This window comes from Nerophis lumbriciformis, linkage group LG27 (assembly GCF_033978685.3).
Source record: "Nerophis lumbriciformis linkage group LG27, RoL_Nlum_v2.1, whole genome shotgun sequence".
Lineage (NCBI taxonomy): Eukaryota > Metazoa > Chordata > Actinopteri > Syngnathiformes > Syngnathidae > Nerophis > Nerophis lumbriciformis.
In genome coordinates this window covers 19,998,507-20,023,483 of record NC_084574.2, presented here as the reverse complement: position 1 = coordinate 20,023,483, position 24,977 = coordinate 19,998,507, and the positions used below count along the sequence as shown (strand labels likewise).

Genomic DNA, 24,977 nt, shown 5'->3' with positions numbered 1-24,977 from the left:
GTTCGACAATTTGCTCACGCATTTGTTCACAAAGTGGTGACCCTCGCCCCATCCTTGTTTGTGAATGACTGAGCATTTCATGGAAGCCAATCAAGGCACCCACCTGTTCACCTCCCTGACTAGACTAAAATGAATGCAGCAATGTATAGAGACATGCTGGATGAAAACCAATGCTTTCCACTTTCCATCCAACCTGATGGAGCTTGAGAGGTGCTGCAAAGAGGAATGGGCGAAACTGCCCAAAGATAGGTGCCAAACTTATGGCATTATATTAAAAAAAAAAAAGAGACTTGAGGCTGTAATGGCTGCTAAAGGTGCATCAACAAAGTATTGAGCAAATACTGAATATTTTTGTAAATGTGATTTTTTTGTTTTGTTTTGATAACTTTGCAAACATAAAAAAAAAAAACTTTTACATTGTCATAGAATATTGTGCGTAGAATTTTGAGGACTAAATGAATGTATTCTATTTTGGAAAAAGGCTGTAACTGCTCAGTGGCCTTGTGGTTAGAGCGTCCGCCCTGAGAGCGGTAGGCCGTGAGTTCAAACCCCGGCCGAGTCATACCAAAGACTATAAAAATTGGACCCATTACCTCCCTGCTTGGCACTCAGCATCAAAGGTTGGAATTGGGGGTTAAATCACCAAAAATGATTCCCGGGCGTGGCCACCGCTGCTGCTCACTGCTCCCCTCACCTCCCAGGGAGTGATTAAGGGTGATGGGTCAAATGCAGAGAATAATTTCGCCACACCTAGTCTGTGTGTGACAATCATTGGTACTTTAACTTAACATAACAAAAATGTGGAAGCTGTGAATACTTTCCGGATGCACTGCAATAAAGTTCCCAAAACAACAAGTGAAGTGAATTATATTTATATAGCGCTTTTCTCTAGTGACTCAAAGCGCTTTATATTGTGAAACCAAATATTTAAGTTACATTTTTAAACCAGTGTGAGTGGCACTGTGAGCAGGTGGATAAAGTGTCTTGCCCAAGGACACAACAGCAGTGACTAGGATGGCAGAGGCAGGGATCAAACCTGGAACCCTCAAGTTGCTGGCACTTCCACTCTACCAACCGAGCTATACCGTCCCCAAACAAAAAAAAGGTAGCAATATACATTCTTCTGAATCATGAAAATGTTAAACTATCAGTCAAATGTCAGTCAAATTTAAGTATGGATGTTTTCTTTGGATTATATGCAATGTATTGTGCAATATTTTTTTTAAAAAGGATACAAGTCCATATGTATATGTCATTATTCAAGTTTAATGTTTTCAAAAAACAAATGAAAAGGCGCAATGTTGTCATGATTTTGTTTTTTCCATTATTTTTTCCACATGATAAGAGATATGCAAAGCAGAAAAAACCAACACGTTGAAGAATAAGGAAAAGTTCATAGCCCTCATGAGATCATTGAAAATGTCCACATATTGGAAGTCCGAGATGCAGGATCGGGAGATCTCCAATACTGAACTCACCTAGAAACCAAATACTGGATGCAAGGAGACAATTATGCCCATGGCTTCAATTCTCAGCTGTACAAATGTCAAGTCCACTGTTAGAGACACAAACTATCTCAAGTGCTTGGGTCTGCATATGTCATCAGCCCATCTCTTTAAAGCAGGGTTACTCAACTCAATCTTTTCTTGTACATTATATCCTGCCAAGGACCTGCCATACCTGGACAGATCAGTAAACAGATCATTTATTGATCTCAAGGGAATATAATCACAAGTGATAGGTTGATTGGCAACACTAAATTGGCCCTAGTGTGTGAATGGAAGGAAAACAAACGCTGGTCAAAGATCCTCTCTATGTGCTAGTTGAATATACCTGCTTTAAAGAACTCGAAGGTGTGGACCAGTTGAGGAGATCCACACGTTTTACAGGCTGCAGTTTCCCACATTCATTGTTACACACCCACACCAGAGCCCTCATTCGGAGGTAAAACATTTCATGTTATTGCAAATATTCCACAAAAATTCTTGACCTGTCATTTGAAGTTAAAATAGTTCCATGTATCAAAACAACATGCATTGGAGTATCATACAAATGTTTTTGTTTTTTTTGCTTTCAACTGTAGTACATATATCTTCTGATGACTCTTGGAAATGTACAGTAAAGTCATCACTGCTTCTGATAAATAAGAAAATATGGAAGTGCTGTATTTGGAAATATTAACCCATAAGAACCCTGAACCATGTCCGATTATACATTTCTGAAGTTTTTAATCCTACTAATTAAAGGTCAAAGATAATAAGTTATAATTAAAGCTGCAAGCAGCGATGGACAGGACCGACTTTGACGGCACATAAAATCCAAACCGGAGCAGTAATTAAAACTCTTTCGTCAACTTTTAATCAGAAGGGTTCAATCTCTCTCCTGTGCTAGTTTGAAGCCGATACGACAAACGCGCTCAGAGGAGATAATTTTTGAAAAAAGGTGACCGGTTTTTACAATACTTTTGTTTTGAAGGGGGCATTGCAAACTTCCTGTAGATTTTTGCTGGGGGTTGCCAATATATGAAATGTAAGTCTAAGTGAGACCTACATAGAGGTTTTTGTTTCATGTCTCTACGACATTCCTACTGGAAGTTGTTGTTTTCTTCCTCGGGGATGCTAGAGCGCATTTTTGAGTTTTGGGGCTAGGTTTTTTATTACATCGCAATTTTTGCCAGTCCTGATGTGTGTGTCAAATATGGTGAGTTTTAAAGCATGTTAAGGGGGTCAAATTACAGCTCAAAGAGGCGGCGGTATAATAATAATAACAACTTTTGTTTTGAAGGGGGATTGCAAACTTCCTGTTGATTTTTGCTGGGGGTTGTCAATGTATGAAATGTAGGTCTAAGTGAGACCCACATAGAGGTTTTTGTTTCATGTCTCTATGACATTCCTACTGGAAGTTACAGGCAGTTGTGTCTGAGTTTTCTTCCTAGGAGCAGTTCTGTCTGTGTTTTCTTCCTAGGGGGCGCTAGAGCGCAATTTTGAGTTTTGGGGTTGGGTTTTTTTATTAGATCGCAATTTTTGCCAGTCCTGATGTGTGTGTCCAGTTTGGTGAGTTTTGAAGCATGTTAAGGGGGTCAAATTACAGCTCAAAGAGGCAAAAGTGACTGTTTTTACTACACTTTTGTTTTGAAGGGGGAATTGCCAACTTCCTGTTGATTTTTGCTGAAAGAAGTCAATGTATGAAATCTAGGTCTAAGTCAGACCTGCATAGAGGTTTTTGTTTCATGTCTCTACAACATTCCTACCGGAAGTTACAAGCAGTTTTGTCTGTGTTTTTTCCGAGGGGGCGCTAGAGCGCAATTTTGAGTTTTGGGGTTTGGTTTTTTATTAGATGGCAATTTTCGCCAGTCCTGATGTGTGTGTCAAATATGGTGAGTTTTGAAGCATGTTAAGGGGGTCAAATAACAGCTCACAGAGGCGGCGGAATAATAATAATAAAACCTTACAAATACAATAAGGTCCTCTGTCCCAAAGGGACATTGCGGTCCCTAATAATACATAATTATTGTTTATGGTAAATGTCATTTCAAAACAACTCAACTTGACACTTTGTATGCTTAATACTGCAAATATAGTTTAAAATGAACAAATTGTCTTCTCATTTTTGCAATTGTCACTTCAGGCTTTCCATAGCAATTTTAAGGCCAAAAGCCAAATAGGGATATTTTCCTCGCTTGTTTTTGTATTAAATGAATTGAAGAGATTGAATTGTAATAGTTGACACCCTATTAAAGTATTATAAATGCTTTAAAATCACCTTTCATGGTGGAAAAACACCATTTGGAAATGACCTGACAACACTGCCATTTTGGGTAAGCCATATCCTGGGATAGTCACATGACAACCACTCCAAAGTGGTTCCTATGGGTCTCTTAGGTTCTTCAGGAGTTCAAGTCAAGAACAAAGCTGTACACGAACCATTTGAGGACATGCATGGGGTTCTTATGGGTTCAATTGTAACACTAACTTGAAAGGAGCAGCTATGTATCTAAGTCCTACAAAGGCTAACATGGTGTTTATAGACAAATGACTGGTAATTGACAAATAGTAGCCGTTATAAACCCAAACACCAAGCCTCCCCATCAAGTATGTCAAAACCACAAACTAGCACAGTGGCAATACTGTGTGTTTTCTACTAGCACATTGTTAAATGATAAGTATTATAATAAACATTTCCACTCTTCATGCACACAAAAAAATACTTGAAAAAGAAATACCCAAACAAGGAAGTTCTGATGACTTTCAGTTATTAAGATATTTTTGCTCAGCTGCTTATTAGTCTCACATTTACATTTAAAGGACACTACAAGGCATCGGCTTGTTTAGCTTTGGTGCAACAATAGTGCTGCAAAGATCAAACTAGCTGTAATTGGGTGATGATGGCTTATGCTTGGACAATTTCTGATAATCATCTTAAAAGGGGAACTGCACGAGATTGAACATTAAGATTAGAAATTTGATTTTTTTTTTTTTAAATGCTTGCAAGATGTGGCTAATGTGAGTCACCTTCAAAACTCTCCATCAACGTTTTATATACACAGAGCAAGTATATATAATGTAGTAACAGACGTGTTCATACCAATATGTAATACCGTATTTTTCGGACTATAAGTCGCAGTTTTTTTCATAATTTGGCCGGGGGTGCGACTTATACTCAGGAGCGACTTATGTGTGAAATTATTAACACATTACCGTAAAATATCAAATAATATTATTTAGCTCATTCACATAAGAGACTAGACGTATAAGATTTCATGGGATTTAGCGATTAGGAGTGACAGATTGTTTGGTAAACGTACAGCATGTTCTATATGTTATAGTTATTTGAATGACTCTTACCATAATATGTTACGTTAACATACCAGGCACGTTCTCAGTTGGTTATTTATGCCTCATATAACGTACACTTATTCAGCCTGTTGTTCACTATTCTTTATTTATTTTAAATTGCCTTTCAAATGTCTATTCTTGGTGTTGGGTTTTATCAAATAAATTTCCCCAAAAAATGCGACTTATACTCCAGTGCGACTTATAAATGTTTTTTTCCTTCTTTATTATGCATTTTCGGCCGGAGCGACTTATACTCCAAAAAATACGGTATGTTCAATATTTACCATATTTTGGCAATGTTTTCAAAATACCGGAACGTCTTTCTGTTTCCATAGCAACACACTCCCGACTTTCGGCAACAAATGTGTGTCCGTACTCCTGGAAAAACGCGCAAGTTGTGTTGTAATCATGGTAGACTTGGTAAAGGACAACGAAGACGACTATTTTTTGAACAAATGAGGATTCACAACTTTATCTTTTTGAACCTGAAAATACGGAGGATGAACTCCTCCTGATAGAAGCGAGCAACGCTGGAGCAAACGAAAGCCGAGAGAGTGAGGTGATACCGCAAATGTGGAACTTTGAGCAAAGCTATGCCAACGTAAGGGCTTACCCAAATCAACCGGAAACGTCCCCGGCCAGCTGGACCAAACGCACAACAGTCCATCGAGTGAGTCACTACAATGTTGATCATGATAGATGCAGCACATCACCGTACACTACATTACATACGCTGTCCAGCTGGCTGTGTACAAACAAAACATGAAATAATACATTTAAGTACATATGTATTGTAGTAATAAGCACATTCATAGTAATATTTACCTATTTTGCTCATTTTAAGCACACGACGGCACATTAAATACATAAGACGCATTGCAACGCTTGCATTTTTTCCTTCGACAACATCACTGATGACTGCTCAGAGCCAACAGACATCATAAAACAATCACTTACTGTACAATGTCTGCTCTCACTGGGAAAGCCAACTGTAAGGATGTTGTTATATTCCTGTTTACTTGAAGAATGAATCGCAAAGAGTTAAACAGGGTGGGTGCAATCAAACCACCGTCCTTCACGTGTCTTTGTCGCCCTCTCCGGGTCTAAGTTGGCTGTCAAAGTTGACCAACTTTTCAGTTTATGTCATCATTTTACTATCCAGTTGAGAGTAGGGCTGCAACAACTAATCGATTAAAATCGATTATAAAAATAGTTGGCGATTAATTTAGTCATTGATTCGTTGGATCTATGCTATGCGCATAAGCAGAGGCAATTTTTTTTTTTTTTTTTTTAATTTATTTTTTTAATAAACCTTTATTTATAAACTGCAACATGTACAAACAGCTGAGAAACAATAATCGAAATAAGTATGGAGCCAGTATGCTGTTTTTTTTTTTCAATAAAATACTGGAAAGGATAGAAATGTAGTTTGTCTCTTTTATCCGATTATCAATTGAAGTAATAATCGACAGATTGATCGATTATCAAATTAATCGTTAGTTGCAGCCCTAGTTGAGAGGCATGATTTATAATCTCGAGTTAACTTTCACGAGCTCACCAGTTGATGATGTCAATACAGCAGCATAAGGAAGTCGCCTCTCTCTGATTAATGCGCCGCTAAATTAACCAAGTATTAGCGATATTGGTATTATAAGTAATACCAATATCGCTAATACTTGGTTAATATTCAGGTCCCAAAATCTAAATGGAGTATAGCTGACGCTTTTTTATTGGGTTTTATGGGCAGAATAGACGCAATAGCTCCCGTTGGCTTTATTTACAAGTTACAATGTAATACAAACAAAGACGTGTTCTTGTCTTTCATAAGAATTGTGAATTATAGGCAAATTCCAGAAAAGTGCAGTTCCCCTTTAACCTCTTAAAAAGATGACGTGTCCAAAATAAATATTTCTGTGTGCTTGGACAGATTCTTCCTTGACACGACTCAGCGAGCTGCTGATAATTCGTCTTAACCTCTTAGAAGATAAGAAATGTCCAAAATAAATATTTTTGTGTGCACGTACAAAGTTTGTGAGGAAGTTATGAGGATTAGTCACGGTAGAAAATGTACATATCTTTACTACTAGTGTTAGCGGTTCAACTTTTTGTCTTAACACAATTATTCATGACATATGCTGGTCTCGGAGTGTTCACTTATTTTCTCCCATTTGAGTGCTTGTGGTTTGAATTCTCTTCAGTTCCCCCCCGAAATCAGCCGTGTTGACTGATGTGGAGCGGTTGCCATAGCAACAGCAGGTGTAAAAGGCTCATGATGAATACAAATATTTCACACTGTAGAAACTCGTGTTATTGCTCGTCAATAGCGGAACCCTGGTCAAGTATGTTACGGGACTATAGCGCCCTCAATGGGATGGTGGGGGGTTTCGCCGTAAGACCATCACATGGCAGCTAACCAGGCATCAAGGGTGGCGTTTCAGGAGCGCAGTATTTCTTTAAAAAAATTTCAGCCAATATCTAACCAAGTCCATTGTGTTTGAATGTAGTACGTCCACCCGGATGCATTCACATTATATCCATGGGCTTGGTGACACATTAAATATTGAGGCATTTTTAAGTGTAACAGAACATCCAAACTGCTACAGTGACGTCTCAGCCATCTGGTTATTGCCTGCAGTATTGAGGAATGTCAAAGTAAATGCATCTAACGTATGTAACAGCGCCTCCAGTGTGTCCGCCCATCGGGACCTTACACTTTCCAGGATAATATTGCTTCTTTTAAGCCTCCGAGAGACTTTACACCCTTGAAGAGGGACGATCAAACTCAATCGCAATCTGCCGCGAGTATTGAAATGGTATGACCTTTGTGCAAAAAAAATCAGCCCTTTAAAGTGAGTTCACTTTCTTTTTGCCCTTTTCTGTTGTCCGTGCGTGCTTGGTGCAAAGTTAAAAAGGGTGTGCAGGTGTGGGTCGGGGGAGGGTGGAGTTTTCCGCGGTGTGGGACAGTGCTTGCCACGTCTACCTGGAGATCATTGAGCTGGACTGGGATTGGGTGGATGAAGTGGTGGCGGCACTGAGCTGAGAGAAGCCGCTGTGGCTGGACTCCAGGCTGGTCATGGAACCCCTGGGGGAAAAGGAGACACAATGGAGTCAGGGAGCACACAACTTTTCCTTTCATTTCTACCTTTTCTCAGTGTGACCGACTGAATGTGCGTCACAATCAACACCATGCAGCTGCAAGGTTCATTATGTAGCTTTAGTGGTGCTATAACACCTTTGTCAGCTATGTTGTTGTACAGTAGCTCCCGCTTATGTCGACAAACTGTCTATGTCGACCAGCCCATCAAATCCTAGTGTACTGCATTCATATTGTAATACTAATACATATTTGTATTATGTTAAAAAGTGCTCACTTCAGTCTATATCCCGCTTTTGTCTACATAAAATATGACACCCAGGGTGTGTGTCTGTAATACACACACACACACACGCACACACGCACACACGCACACACGCACACACGCACACACTTGTATTTGTTACCTTCTTGAGACCTCCGAAAAATGCCTACCTCTTTAGGACCACCCTTTCTAGATATATACAGATTTGTATTTACAAAATTAATAATATATACATACTATGCAAATATATATAAAAAAATTGTTGTGAAAAATGAATTGGAATTTTACAAGAAAATCTGCACATTTGTGCAATATTATGATAAAAGCTGGAATTATACTCGACAGTCGCAATTTTACAAGAAAGGCTTACATTTTTGGCAATTTTATGAAAAGAGTCGTAATTTTACTCGACAAAAGTCACAATTTTATAAGAAAACTTTAAATATTTGGCAATGTTATAATAATATTGGGATTTTTACTATACAAGAACAACAAATTGGCAATATTATGATAAATGTCAACATTTTATATGACAAATGTCACCATTTTGCATAAAAAAGTAATAATTTAACAAGAAAATATTGCAATATTACAGAAACTGAAAAAATATGAGAAATAGTTGCCAATTTTATAAGAATTTTTGTGAGAAAAAGACTGATTTTAGTTATTTTTTTATATTTTTTGTACGTAATTGTTTTTTAATCTTCATTATTTACTTCAAGTTATTACAGTATATAATAAATAAATAAATATTCATTTATTTATTTAAATTAATTTTGGCCAAAGGGGGCGCATTTCACACACTTGTTATTAACATATGTTGGCCAGAGGGGGCGGACTTCAAATTTTTACACACACTTGTTATTTAATATGTTGACCAGAGGGGGAGCAACACACAGTCAATTGGAAAAATCTCTCCTTTTTGGAACCACCCTAATTTTGATAGATTTCACCACCAGGGGTACAAATGAGATCTCTATTTTTTATTTTTTGTAACGTGTTTAAGGCCGATGACAAACCATCCATCCATGGATGGATGGATGGATGGACAAACGAGTCACGCACCACAGATGGCCCCTGTGCCGCACTTTGGGCAACCCAGCTGTAGAAGCTACCTATTAATGGCCACTATAGTCTTAGTACTGTAGTGTATTTGTTCATCCTATGGTCACATATGGGACGCGGGTTGTCTTACATCAGCACCGGAAGTCGTAAAATCAGCTAGCAGGGTTTTTTCGGGGATGAATAGGAAAGTCCTTCTTTAGCTGCCGTCTTGTTTTATCATATATTGCTGTCTTTGCACATGTCAATGTTTACTTTTGTATCCACATTACATCAACAAAAAATCCTGACTTTGGAGCAATGTTCACGGACTCTTGTATTTGGCACTCTATTAGATGCAATGGTTTTTTGTATTGGGACCATGATTTCGGTCCTAACTTGTTCACACCTCCTCATATGGAAGGTAATTTTCCTCGTTGATGTCTCAAGAAGGGTAGAAATACAAGAAAACACACACACACACACACACACACACACACACACACACACACACACACACACACTTGAATTTCTTACCTTCTTGAGACCTCTGAAAAATGCCTACCTCTTTAGGACCACCCTTTCTAGATATATAAAGATTTGTATTTACAACATTAATACCGTAATATATACATAGTATGCAAATATAAAAAAGCTTGTTGTGAAAAATGAGAAAAAGGTCACAATTTCACAAGAAAAACTTTTGTGCAATTTTATGATAAAGGTTGGAATTTTACTCAATAACAGTCGCAATTTTACAAGAAAAGTTTAACATTTTGGCAATTTTATGAAAAGAGTTGTAGTTTTACTCGACAAAAGTCACAATTTTCAAAGAAAACTTTAAAATGTTGGAAATATTATAAAAATAATCGGAATTTTACTTGGCAAAATTATTACAAGTCATAATTTTACTCAAAAAAATGTCATTATTTTACAAGAACAACAAAAAATTGGCAAAGTAATAATTTAACGAGAAAATATTGCAATATTAAATAAACAGAAAGAATATTTAAATAGTTCCCAATTTTATAGGAAAAAAGTCGACACATTGTTAGAAAAAGACTGCTTTTAGTTAATTTATTTACATTTTTTGTTTGTAATTGGTTTTTAATCTTCATTATTTACATCAAGTTATTACAGTATGTCTCTATATACATATTTATCTTATTTTTTTTATACATTTTGGCCAAAGGGGGCACATTTCAATTTCTTCCACCTACTTGTTGTTACATATGTTGGCCAGAGGGGGAGCACTTCAGATTTTTACACACACTTGTTATTTCCTATGTTGACTAGAGGGAGAGCACTTGTAAAACCGATTCAATTTGAAAAATCCCTCCTTTTTGGGACCACCCTAATTGTGATAGATTTCATCACCATGGGTGCAAATGAGACATTCTCTATTAGATGCAATGGTTTTCCGTATTGGGACCATGATTTATGTCCTAACTTGTTCACACCTCCTCATATGGACGGTACTTTTTTTTGTTGCTGTCTCAGGAAGGGTAGAATTACAAGAAAATACACGCACGCACGCACGCACGCACGCACGCACGCACGCACGCACGCACGCACGCACGCACGCACGCACGCACGCACGCACGCACGCACGCACGCACGCACGCACGCACGCACGCACGCACGCACGCACGCACGCACGCACGCACGCACGCACGCACGCACGCACGCACGCACGCACGCACGCACGCACGCACGCACGCACGCACGCACGCACGCACGCACGCACGCACGCACGCACGCACGCACGCACGCACGCACGCACGCACGCACGCACGCACACACACACACACACACACACACACACACACGTATATAGTTATATACCCTGTATTTTTTAAAGATTATGCAATACAAGAAAGTAACACTATCTTCCAGGTGCTGCCATCTAATGGAAATCACATTCCATAAATATTGACTGCGTTATTTGTTTTAAAATTAGGGTTTGAAACTGAGGTTTGAGCAACAGGCATCTGCAACTAGTCAGCACACAAAGTTAGCGGTCAATATTTGTTTCCACAGTCTGTCAGTAGAAATGCATTTGCTGTTTTATGTCAATTTTGCGCAGTTAAAATCTCATTTGTTAAAAATGCAAGTTTTAAACTTTACTTTTTGTTAGACTGTCAATGGGCACGTCCATTGTATGTTAGCATTAAGCTCGCGGCATAAGAGCCAACCTTTACCCTGTAAAGATGCGTCACTTTTTTCAGTTTATACCAAACCGTCTTGTCAATGTTACACGGTTTTTACATGCACGTGCACTTCATGTGTATATTAATTAATGTATTTTCCTTTGTGCGTTACGTTTTACATTTACTTTATCGTGGAGACCATCAAATCGGTACTTTTTTCGTCTCTAATTTAAAGGACTATTTACATATCTGCCAAACTAAATTCTGGCATTTAGGGAGGGCAGAATAATGTGTAAATAATCCAGTGGTGTACAAAATGCAGCCTGTGTTACATTGTAGAAATAAAATAAGCTAAAACAATTAAAAAATGGAGCAAGATAAACAAAAAAATATATATACCGTATTTTACGGACTATAAGTCGCAGATTTTTTCATAGTTTGGCCGGGAGTGCGACTTATACTCAGGAGCGACTTATGTGTGAAATTATTAACACATTACCGTAAAATATCAAATAATATTATTTAGCTTATTCACGTAAGAGACTAGACGTATAAGATTTCATGGGATTTAGCGATTAGGAGTGACAGATTGTTTGGTAAATGTATAGCATGTTCTATATGTTATAGTTATTTGAATGACTCTTACCATAATATGTTATGTTAACATACCAGGCACGTTCTCAGTTTGTTATTTATGCCTCATATAACGTACACTTATTCAGCCTGTTGTTCACTATTCTTTATTTATTTTAAATTGCCTTTCAAATGGCTATTCTTGGTGTTGGGTTTTATCAAATACATTTCCCCAAAAAATGAGACTTATATATGTTTTTTTCCTTCTTTATTATGCATTTTCGGCCGGTGCGACTTATGCTCCGGAGCGACTTATACTCCGAAAAATACGGTGTGTTAACGCAGAATTATATAAATGTGTTTTTAGCTATTAAAAAAAAAAATTACATCCGTCATAGCCAGTTATTCAAATTATACTATTACATCATATCGACACCCCCCACACAAATTGATTGCCAATTAGTGGGAAACAGTGAGACAATAAGACAAACAGTGTTGCTGTGTTAAATCATGAATGGGGAAAGACTGCAGCAATGTCACAGTTTCTACTAAAGTACAATCAGAATTAATCTGGGATCGTCAGGTTCACACAAATGTAAATAACAAGCCCTTTTCAGCATTAGAATGAAGAATATTTGTATATTTTAATTGTACATTCGAACCTTCATCCCTATCGTTTAATTGATCTCAATGTAGTACCCACAAAGGATCCAAAGTTGATTATATCTTCAAAATAAACTTTGGATAGTTTGTTCAACAACTGCTTCAGTCGTTCAAAATTGGTGTTTCGAGTCTGTAGTAAAAGACAAGTGCAGTGCAATTCTAGCTGATCGTTAGAATAAGAATGCAAAAAGAATTGTCAGCATAAATCCAATTCTTCATTGAAGCTAATGTTTGCTAGTATTGTTAGTAGGGGTGTACTGATATAATTGGATTACAAATTCATGGACCGGTAAATCCCTAACTAAGTCATGCAAGCAATACTCAAGGTAAAAACAAGACTGCGCGCCAAAGCATGGAAGCTGTCAATTATGGCTTTGTCTATAACCACACACTGCTAAGCTTGCTCGCCAGTAGTAATGTGCAATACCAGAGATTTTCTTTCCGATCCAATACCGAGTAAAATTCAGGCTGGTGTTGGTTTACAGAACTGATACCAATATATTGTGCAACAATACCTAATGTGTCTAGTAAAATATAACAAGTAGTGTATTTCAAGTGCTGCTGCTCTTGTGGAATCATCTTCAAACGATATAAAATCACAGGGTGAAACTAATGATGGCGTTATTCTGCACCGAATGCGTTATCCTATTTATATTCAACTCTCTATGTAGTGTCTCCATATAGCCTACAATAAAAGGAAAAATACACTTGCTGTTTAACAATACTGAGTGACTCATTTTATTGCCAGTAAATTTCTTGACCGAATGAATGAGCACAGCACAATGTGCCGCTGCGCTTGCACATTACATACTTACACTATACTGCCAAAAGTATTTGGCCACCTGCCTTGACTCACATATAAACTTGATGTGCCATCCCATTCCTAACCCATAGGGTTCAATATGATGTAGGTCCAACTTTTGCAGCTATTACAGCTTCAACTCTTCTGGGAAGGCTGTCCACAAGGTTGTGGAGTGTGTTTGTAGGAATTTTCCACCATTCTTCCAAAAGCCCATGGGTGAGGTCACACACTGATGTTGGTCGAGAAGGCCTGGCTCTCAGTCTCCGTTCTAATTCATCCCAAAGATGTTCTGGTCAGGACTCTGTGCAGGCCAGTCAAGTTCATCCACACCATACACTGTCATCCATGTCTTTATGGACCTTGCTTTGTGCACTGATGCACAGTCATGTTGGAAGAGGAAGGGGCCCACTCCAAACTGTTCCCACAAGGTTGGGAGCATGGAATTGTCCAACATGTTTTGGTATCCTGGAGCATTCAAAGTTCCTTTCACTGGAACTAAGGGGCCAAGCCCAACTTCTGAAAAACAACCCCACACCATACTTCCTCTTCCACCAAATTCCACACTCGGCACAATGCAGTCCGAAATATACCGTTCTCCTGGCAACCTCCAAACCCTGACTCGTCCATCAGATTGCCAGATGGAAAAGCGTGATTCATCACTCCAGAGAAGGCGTCTCCACTGCTCTAGAGTCCAGTGGTGACGTGCTTTACACCACTGCATCCCACACTTTGCATTGGACTTGGTGATGTATGGCTTAGATGCAGCTGCTCGGCCATGGAAACCCATTCCATGAAGCTCTCTGCGTACTGTACGTGGGCTAATTGGAAGGTCACAGGAAGTTTGGAGCTCTGTAGCAACTGACTGTGCAGAAAGTCGGCGACCTCTTTGCACCATGTGCTTCAGCATCCGCTGACCCCTCTCTGTCAGTTTACGTGGCCTACCACTTGGTGGCTGAGTTGCTGTTGTTCCCAAACTCTTCCATTTTTTTATAATAAAGCCGACAGTTGACTTTAGAATATTTAGGAGCGAGGAAATTTCACGACTGGATTTGTTGCACAGGTGGCATCCTATGACAGTTCCACGCTGGAAATCACTGAGAGCGGCCCATTCTTTCACAAATGTTTGTAGAAACAGTCTCCATGCCTAAGTGCTTGATTTTATACACCTGTGGCCGGGCCAAGTGATTAGGACACCTGATTCAGATCATTTGAATGGGTGGCCAAATACTTTTGGCAATATAGTGTACCTTGGCGGAAGAAAAAGTAGTTCTCACCAACCGCATTTCATTTAGACAAGATCGGAATGATTTAGTTACTTTACACTGTGTTTCTTTTGATAATATACATTATCTCAAATAATTAAAGTATCAAGATTTTGATTAGGGAATTAATATTAGAGCATAAAGATCTGTAATCGGCGGTATCAGCATTTCAGCATCAATCCGCACATCACTACCCGCCATGCTGCCGCGGAGCAGACTTGTTGGGATCGCAGCCGAAAGCAGGAATCACAAGGGATATGGCTAAATGAAAAACGGGCAACCAATGAGCCACTTACAAACTCTGCACGTCACAGCAAGCAGTTCTTCACAGGAAGAGCACAGGAGGAAGAGGCAGGAGGGAGAAGGCAAGAAAGAACAGGTGTGGGTTGGATAGAAAACAAAATCAAAAGGAAGCATCCTCATTTGATTATTAGGCACGTAAAAAGTATCCAATATGTTTAACAGGATGTAATTGAGTCATCTGGCAACATGACATGTTTGATTTGTCTTGTGAGGTGTAGAAAGAGAGTGAAAAAACATTGTAGTCTCAAAGACAAGTTTGAAATCATTGGAGAGGTAAAGTAAAACTTGATCCAAACATCTCTTATTGAGTTACCAACCTGAAGTCCTCTGAGCCCAACACCTCGGTGTAGTACATGACTTTACACTTATGCGAAGAGACCTGCAGGGTTGCCAGAACGTCATCCACTCGAGGCAGATTGGTGGCAGAGCATGCAGGCATGCTGTGGAACTTCCACTGGAGGATGTAGAACCCTGGCCAACGTGTAATATGGGAGCCCTGAACAAAGTAAAGGTTCGGGTAAATGACTATCAACCCACAAGGAGACTAAACATGGACCGACATAGAATTTTTGCCGCGCGTCACCTGCACACTTTCTCCTTCCTTGCAGGTTAGAGGAGACTCTACCATGCTGTAATCTTGCCCCAGCGTCCAGGACTTGTCAATAAGCTGCACATTGTTGCCGCCGGGGGAGGTGATACCGTGAGTTCCCAGCGGGTCCTTGCGTGGTGGCTGAGGTGCCCGCTTGGAGTGATAGATGTTGAAGACCACATCGCCTTTGCACACATCGAAGTCCCAGGTGACGACAGAGGAGGCGTCAATAATCTCAATCAAAAGCTACAAAAAAACGAGAGGAAGAAGGGAACAACTGGAGTTGAGGGGTTCAGCTAAACATACAGTTTGAATTGTGTACTAACAACATTTGCAAACAAAACACTTTCATCTGTGTACAAACCCCGTTTCCATATGAGTTGGGAAATTGTGTTGGATGTAAATATAAACGGAATACAATGATTTGCAAATCCTTTTCAACCCATATTCAATTGAATGCACTACAAAGACAAGATATTAAAAGTTCAAACTCATAAACTTTTTTTTTTTTGTTGCAAATAATAATTAACTTAGAATTTCATGGCTGCAACACGTGCCAAAGTAGTTGGGAAAGGGCATGTTCACCACTGTGTTACATTACCTTTTCTTTTAACAACACTCAAACGATTGGGAACTGAGGAAACTAATTGTTGAAGCTTTGAAAGTGGAATTCTTTCCCATTCTTGTTTTATGTAGAGCTTCAGTCGTTCAACAGTCCGGGGTCTCCGCTGTCGTATTTTACGCTTCATAATGCGCCACACATTTTCGATGGGAGACAGGTCTGGACTGCAGGCGGTACAGGAAAGTACCCGCACTCTTTTTTTACGAAGCCACGCTGTTGTAACACATGCTGAATGTGGCTTGGCATTGTCTTGCTGAAATAAGCAGGGGCGTCCATGAAAAAGACGGCGCTTGGATGGCAGCATATGTTGTTCCAAAACCTGTATGTACCTTTCAGCATTAATGTTGCCTTCACAGATGTGTAAGTTACCCATGCCTTGGGCACTAATGCACCCCCATACAATCACAGATGCTGGCTTTTGAACTTTGCATCGATAACAGTCTGGATGGTTTGCTTCCCCTTTGGTCCGGATGACACGATGTCGAATATTTCCAAAAACAATTTGAAATGTGGACTCGTCATACCACAGAACACTTTTCCACTTTTCATCAGTCCATCTTAGATGATCTCGGGCCTCGGATGTTGTTGATAAATGGCTTTCGCTTTGCATAGTAGAGCTTTAACTTGCACTTACAGATGTAGCGACAAACTGTATTTAGTGACAGTGGTTTTCTGAAGTGTTCCTGAGCCCATGTGGTGATATGCTTTAGAGATTGATGTCCGTTTTTGAAACAGTGCCGTCTGAGGGATCAAAGGTCACGGTCATTCAATGTTGATTTCCGGCCATGCCGCTTACGTGGAGTGATTTCTCCAGATTCTCTGAACCTTTTGATGATATTATGGACCGTAGATGTTGAAATCCCTAAATTTCTTTGAGAAACGTTGTTCTTAAACTGTTTGACTATTTGCTCACGCAGTTGTGGACAAAGGGGTGTACCTCGCTCCATCCTTTCTTGTGAAAGACTGAGCATTTTTTGGGAAGCTGTTTTTATACCCAATCATGGCACCCACCTGTTCCCAATTAGCCTGCACACCTGTGGGATGTTCCAAATAAGTGTTTGATGAGCATTCCTCAACTTTATCAGTATTTATTGCCACCTTTCCCAACTTCTTTGTCACGTGTTGCTGGCATCAAATTCTAAAGTTAATGATTATTTGCAAAAAAAAAAAATGTTTATCAGTTTGAACATCAAATATGTTGTCTTTGTAGCATATTCAACTGAATATGGGTTGAAAATAATTTGCAAATCATTGTATTCCGTTTATATTTACATCTAACACAATTTCCCAACTCATATGGAAACGGGGTTTGTATGTTTACAACATAGGACAATACTTTCTATTTTTCCAATGCAAATGATGTGAGTTGGTCAGGTAGGTATGTACTACATCACACATACAGCTGCACACAAAAATGTATTATCTTGATTCTTGACTAACACACAAACTATTTTCGAAATAACACTTTGTTTTATTGTACTGAACAAGCTGCATCACAAACAAACATACTGGAGGACTAATGCTCTACTGCAGGGGTGAGCACACTTTCTGCAGGCGAGCTACTTTTCAATTGACCAAGTCGAGGGGATCTACCTCATTCATATATATCATTTATATTATTTATTTATGAAAGAGATATTTTTGTTAAGTTAAATGTGTTTAATGATGTTTAACACACAGATTCCTTTCTTTCATGAAGACAAGAATATAAGTTGGTGTATTACCTGATTCTGATGACTTGCATTGATTGGAATCAGACAGTAGTGATGATAACATTCACATTTAATTTTCAGGTAATTTTCAAGTAATCCTTTCTGTCCAATACCACATGAAAGTGGTTGGTTTTTGGCATCTTATTTGTCCAGCTTCCATATTCCTTTTTATACACTTTACAAGAAATACATTGGCGGCAAACTCCGTAGCTTGCTTGCTTACGCCCGCCAGCTTTCTGAGACTCTTATTTTGTTAGCGCTGGCAGGACGAAGCAGAGCTTTTATTGTGAAGATAGGCACTGTGCAGTCGGTCTTTAGAGTTTTGACGGCAGGTACCTGCGCGAGATTCCGTTGAAATACAAAGTGTTTCTCGCCTTCCTGCCGGTCATTTTTTCTTAATAATGATATGGCAGCAGCCAGCCTCATCTCACAAGACCCTCGGGTGCCGTGAATGTCAATCAAGTGACGTAAAAGACGTCTTAGTGAAGATTGATGATCGCTAATTTTTAGGTCTATTTTTGTAATGCCTGGCTGGCGATCGACTGACACACTCTCCACGATCAACCGGTAGCTCGCGATCGACGTAATGGACACCCCTCTACTGTCACTTCTCTCTTCCTACCCCTCAGTAAGCCTTGCCGGCTAGAACGTCTTGGCTCAGCTGCCCTGGTTCTACCAGCTAACGACCCATGCGATCACAATCCTCGCTAGTGCCATCTATTATTCAAGGACTTGCGGCAGTAGTGATCATATTAAATAATTGACTTTTGAACAACAAGTGTTCCGTGTTCGAGACTCAATGGGGAACTTGAAGAGCAAGACTGCTAATTATCTGTCATCACTGACTTTCTGGACCTCCAATAAAATAAGGGCAGAAAGACCATCTGTAGTTTCATCAAAGCAGAACAAGACATTGAAGAATCTTTAGAAATCAGTGGAATTTATTTAAAAAGGTAAGCACATGGCTCTAAACATGAGATGCATTTGTGTGAATAAATCGTCCCACAGAATCGCAATCTCAATTATAAGAAGGAAAATCCTCAATTAGATGTTTTCCATAATTGTTTCACTTCCATGTGTCACAAGAACTTTATGTTCCATGTAAAAAAAGGGTGCAGTTTACAGACTCCAACCACCAGATGGCAGACCTATCAACAAAACTGAAGGTCTGAAACATGGACGCTCTTGTCCTGACCTACATAATTACCTTAATTGCCACTGCAGGCTGTGTGTGATACTCTGTGACCAGTCTCACCTCATGTGGAGCTCCTTTGAAGATGCTGGCACTTTGGTAGATCGTTTCAGTCCAAAGACGAACCTCTTCGTTTTCGAGTTCTTCTGCAGTGCGGTACATAGATTTGGGGACCAAGCCACCTTCGGGTACTTCACACTATAGGGAGAGCACACACAGAATTAGGTCAGTCGAAGAGGTTTCAGAATTTCATTATGGTCTTTAACAAGCACGCCTAATTATCTACTCACCATGCACTCGCCTCCCAGGAAGTCAGGGATAATCTCTTTGTCTATGTAGTCTACCAGTCCACCGGGGCCCTGGTAGTCGTTTCCAGCATAGATAAGGAACTTTTTGCGGGTGTTTTCATCAATGAATGGACTGACCTAAAGAACAAAGTGATTTTTTCATGGGTCACATGACTATAACGGCTGGTTAAAATACCGTATTTTTCGGAGCATAAGTCGCTCCGGAGTATAAATCGCACCGGCCGAAAATGCACAATAAAGAAGGAAAAAAACATATATACGTCGCACTGGAGTATAAGTCGCATTTTTGGGGGAAATGTATTTGATAAAATCCAACACCAAGAATAGCCATTTGAAAGGCAATTTAAAATAAATAAAGAATAGTGAACAACAGGCTGAATAAGTGTACGTTATATGAGGCATAAATAACCAACTGAGAACGTGCCTGGTATGTTAACGTAACATATTATGGTAAGAGTCATTCAAATAACTATAACATATAGAACATGCTATACGTTTACCAAACAATCTGTCACTCCAAATCGCTAAATCCCATGATTTATACGTCTAGTCTCTTACGTGAATGAGATAAATAATATTATTTGATATTTTACGGTAATGTGTTAATAATTTCACACATAGGTCGCTCCAGAGTATAAGTCGCACCCCCGGCCAAACTATGAAAAAAACTGCGATTTATAGTCCGAAAAATACGATAAATAATTAATACCACCACACCCCAAGTAATTAATCATTCCACAGTGTGTGGTGCTTTGGCAATGGCCCAACTCACAATTATCATGTATATATACTAGAAATATATACACATTCATCCTCTTGTATATGCTCACATCCATACATATATCCATTTTCTATAAAGCTTGTCCTCAAGCAGGAGCCTATCCCAGCTGACTTTAAGTAAGAGACAAAATACACCCTGGACTGGTCTGAGGTATAGGCCTCATTGGGTGTAAAGCATGTCATTGTACACATTGTGTAATTAATTTTTCATTTGTTTAGAGACTCAGATGTAAACATATTAACCCACTTTTTATTTATTCAGTTGTATAAAAAAATTTTAAGGGTGTATATGCATTTACAGTTAAAATAAATAAAGCAGAAGTAGCAGAACTGCATAACTTGCAAGCTGTGGGCAATTACATTTCTTCCTATCAGAAGATGAATATATTTGTTACATGGTGTTTTTAATGTCTATATTTAGCTAAGTGCATGCATATGATTTTATTACTAAAGACAAAAATGGAGATAAGAAGGTATGGCGGTATCAGACATTAAATCACAGGCTATCTCTACTTTACAGTGCAATTGTGTATAAAACTGATGGCAACACAACGCCTAAAACATAACCATAAACCACATGACAGACCGTGAGAGCAAGTGGTGCCCAGTGCTTACCAAAGTCCAGAGAACCGGGAAGACTCTGGGAGCTCTCAAGATAAGCAGCCGTCCCAGCGTCTCTGGATAGTTGGCTTCCACAACCTCGATAATCCTCAACAGCGCCTTGACTCCTGGTCGCCACAGGTGACGCATATTTAAACCCTCCAGATCCACAAGACATGTCCAACAGCTACAGAAAAAAAGGAACGGAGAGAAGTGTTGTTAACAAGACACACAAAAACAAGCTGATAACCAGATATTTAACACCTGTCACCAAGAAGTGTGGTTTTAAGTGGTGATAGTAAGGCATGCTAATTCTGGACTATATCTCTTGGCTCCCTTTACATCCTCTCTCTTGGCTTGAGGACAATATAGCAAGAGAGCTATTCATAGTTGTGACTCAGATCCCTGCTGAAATGCCTAAAAGATACCATCTCCATTCCTTTCCCCCCCACTTCCCACCATTGGCTGCATCTGTATACTTGGAAAACAACATTTGGTCTTGTCCATCTTCAGTTGGCAATGTGCCTGCCCTGGAATCCCTCCTACATGGCGTGACATCATCATCTGCCACATACCATAAACCACGTTTTATTGTTTAAACTTTAACTTTGAGTATACTGAACAGTGGTTTCTCAACTTATGAGTATTTTAACGAAAGAGCAGTCTTTTGGCATTTTGTTTTGCTTCAACTAAAGGGGAAGTGCACGTTTTTTTAAATGTTGTCTATTCTTTACAATCCTTATGTAAGACAAGCACACGTTTTTTTTTTCTTTTTCATACATTCTAACTAGTAAATAAATGCTATCAAAATTATGCATACAAAAGAGCCCATGAGCGTCACTCTTTTCTGCCTCTAAAAAACATCCTAACACCTCCATCAACATTTTATATACACGGTGTAAGTATATATCTAATATAGTAACAGGTACATTCATAATATGTAATATTTACATATTTTGATCATTTAAAGCAAACTGTACATTAATTTGAAAAGCGCATCACAATTTTCCTTCGACAGCATCAATGATTACTACTCAGTGCAGACATGAGAGCCAACAATCATAATGAAACATCACTTACTGTACAAAGTCAGCTCTCACTGGGATGTCGACTGTTATACAACAATGTCGTCGTTATATTCATATTTAGATGACGAATGACTCAGAAAAGGGGGTGGAACCAAACATCTTCTTTGGTCTTTCTCGCCACTTCCTGGTCTAAATTGGATGCCAAAGTTGACCAATTTGTCAGATTATGTCCTCAACCTTCTACCCTCAAAGTGAGAGGCATTATTTATAATCTAAATTAAACTTTTACCAGCTCTGAGGCGAGAAAGCAGCTCACTAGCCGATGATGTCAACATAGCAGTAACAAGCTTGTTAGCACTCTGTGAAGATGCACCGCTAAAAATAGTTAATCTGACTTAGCGCTTATAATAACAATATCACTAATACATAAAATTCACGTCAGAAAATGTAAATGGAGTATTGTTGGCGCATTTTGGAGATTTTTAGAGGGCTTTATGGGCGGAAACAGGACCATTGGCTCAACTGTAAGCTGACTAATTTACATTTATTTACAAATTATAATGCAATTTTAAAAAATACATCAGCCTTGTCTCTCATAATGATTGTGATCGGTAGGCAAAATTCCAAACAAAGTGCAGTTCTCCTTTAAGTTACGAGCCTCTCCACTGCTAGTGGGCGTGGTACATGTCAAATGAACGCCATAAGATCTGTCCCAAAACATCTGGTCTTTCTCCATAGCAATAGCTCACAGCTACAGATTGACATATTTGTGTTTTCCAACAATGGAAACGGAGAAAATTAGTAAAGGAGAGTGGGAGCAGCTGAAGATATTCATTGAATTGAAGAAATAATCAATATCATGAACGCCAGGCTCTTTCGCAGACCCAGCACCAAACTGAAAGTAGGAGCAGGCGTTTGCACCAGAAAAACAGTGGACATTTATCCATGAAAATATGGAAAACGGCTTTCTTTCATCTCCGTAATATCGCTAAAATTTGTTCCATTTTGTCCACTAGCGACGCTGAGATCATTATTCATGCGTTCGTTACGTCTCGTCTCGATTACTGCAACGTATTATTTTCGACTTACCCACATATGCGGTCCTCTCGAAGGTTTCTCATGGTCATTCACATCGACGTCCCACTGGGGTGAGTTTTTCCTTGCCCTTATGTGGGCTCTGTACCGAGGATGTCGTTGTGGCTTGTGCAGCCCTTTGAGACACTTGTGATTTAGGGCTATATAAATAAACATTGATTGATTGATTGAAAGCTGCTGTGTGTCAAACAGAGAAGCAGCTCAAAGGAGACACTTTAGATTGTTGTTCTCCCAAGTACAAATGAACAGTGTTCAGAGCAGCCTTTCTTGTGTGAGCTCCTCTCACCATGACGAAGCAGTTCAAGCACAGTGAGGGTGAACTGCCGCTTTAGCTACGGAAGCCAAAATTCAACCATAAACGTAAAACCAACTTCACCACTGATAGTGGTTGCACTCTAAGGTAAATGCTATACTATATTATTACTTCATAAAACTAATGTCCATTTGTAGTGCATTCTACTGTGTTCAGAAAGCTTTATTCATCCATATGGGGAAATTTAAGCGTCTGTCGCCGCAACAGAAAGAGGAAGACAGTATTAACACTCATATATTGAACATAAGGCAGCTGGTGGTTCTAATAAGAGAATATATTTTCTGTGTATTATTTTTTGTGACTATTGTATTTTATACAATATTCAGTATCTAAAATTTCATTTTTCTTTTTAAATAGGCATGTTACACGTTAAAATGGTGGTGTTTTGGGGAGGTCAAGCACAAATTAAATAGATTTCAATAATATTCAATGGGCCGGAATTATTTAAGTGTTTTAAGTTACAAGCATTATATTGAGCTCGTAAGTTGAGGTTCCACTGCACTTTGGAGTAAAATAAATATTAAGTTCATGCTTTACTCAGCTCACCTTATGGGTCGACCAAACACCTTTGTGTTCTCTTCGCAGCGTCTCAGACCTTCCTCATTGATAGATAGCACCTAAAAAGGACATATGTATCATAAACTTGGTGTCTATAATCTAACCAGGGTGACCTACACTTATGGCATTAGGCTTACTACATAGCAAGGGCATATGTCCTACTTTTAAATCACTTACATAATATGTCATTTAAATGATTTACATTAACATGAAATTAACATGCACTATTATGCAAACTGCAAGTGTGATGTAACAACTATACATACATGTCGGAGTAGAGATTCTTCTCCAAGAGCTCGGACCAGTCCTTTGGTGTCCATCTGGCCAAGTCTCAGGATGTACAAAGGACGACCATCTAGAGGATAAACATTTACAACCACTACTCTGTTAGCAAGTACAGTGCAGTCCATCCTTTGGCTAAATATAGTACCAAGGTGAAGTCAGAGCTTTAAAACTCGGATGAAAGGTCATCTCTACCACGCAAAAAAAATAGCCAATGATTTCATGCCATACAACCTAAATCTAAAAAACAGAAAGCTCATCCCATTGGCAAACTCTGCAAGTATAACCTACATATTGTAGATCATGGACGAATGCGTACCAAGTGCCTGTGCTGAACACTAAGTAAGTAAGTAAGTAAGTAAGTAAGTCAATTTTATTTATAAAGTGCTTTTCACTGATAAAATCAAAACGTGCTGTATAAAACATAGGTGAGGTAAAATGATAAATGGGTTATACTTGTATAGCGCTTTTCTACCTTCAAGGTACTCAAAGCGCTTTGACACTATTTCCACATTCACCCATTCACACACACACATTCACACACTGATGGCGGGAGCTGCCATGCAAGGCCCTAACCATGACCCATCAGGAGCAAGGGTGAAGTGTCTTGCTCAAGGACACAACGGACGTGACGTGGTTGGTAGAAGGTGGGGATCGAACCAGGAACCCTCAGGTCGCTGGCATGGCCACTCTCGCAACCGCGCCACGCCGTCCCAAAACAACAATTCAATTAAAACAACAGGGGCAACATCATAAAAAAGATCCAAAGTGGATTAAACATGATAGTTAAAAAGTGCATCAACTAAAAGCTTTACTGAAAAGAGAAGTTTTCAAATGTTTCTTAAAAGTGTCAACACAGTCAAGATCACGGAGGGACTGGTGCAAGTTGTTCCAGAGTCTGGGAGCTATA

General features: G+C 39.2%; 1 protein-coding gene across 2 annotated transcripts in view; it reads right to left on the bottom strand.

Annotated features, from left to right (window-relative positions):
• Positions 1-1,246: 1,246 nt before the first annotated feature.
• LOC133624652 (SEC14-like protein 1) overlaps positions 1,247-24,977 on the bottom strand; it is a 61,453-nt gene continuing 37,722 nt past the window's right edge. For both annotated transcript variants that reach the window (XM_061988418.1, XM_061988419.1), the window contains 8 exons: positions 24,052-24,140; positions 23,774-23,844; positions 20,807-20,978; positions 19,394-19,528; positions 19,167-19,301; positions 15,572-15,823; positions 15,306-15,484; positions 1,247-7,917 (listed from right to left, as the gene is read on the bottom strand). In XM_061988418.1, coding sequence (XP_061844402.1) covers positions 7,812-7,917; positions 15,306-15,484; positions 15,572-15,823; positions 19,167-19,301; positions 19,394-19,528; positions 20,807-20,978; positions 23,774-23,844; positions 24,052-24,140 — 1,139 coding nt within the window. In that variant the 3' untranslated portion in view covers positions 1,247-7,811. The remainder of the gene's footprint in view (positions 7,918-15,305; positions 15,485-15,571; positions 15,824-19,166; positions 19,302-19,393; positions 19,529-20,806; positions 20,979-23,773; positions 23,845-24,051; positions 24,141-24,977) is intronic.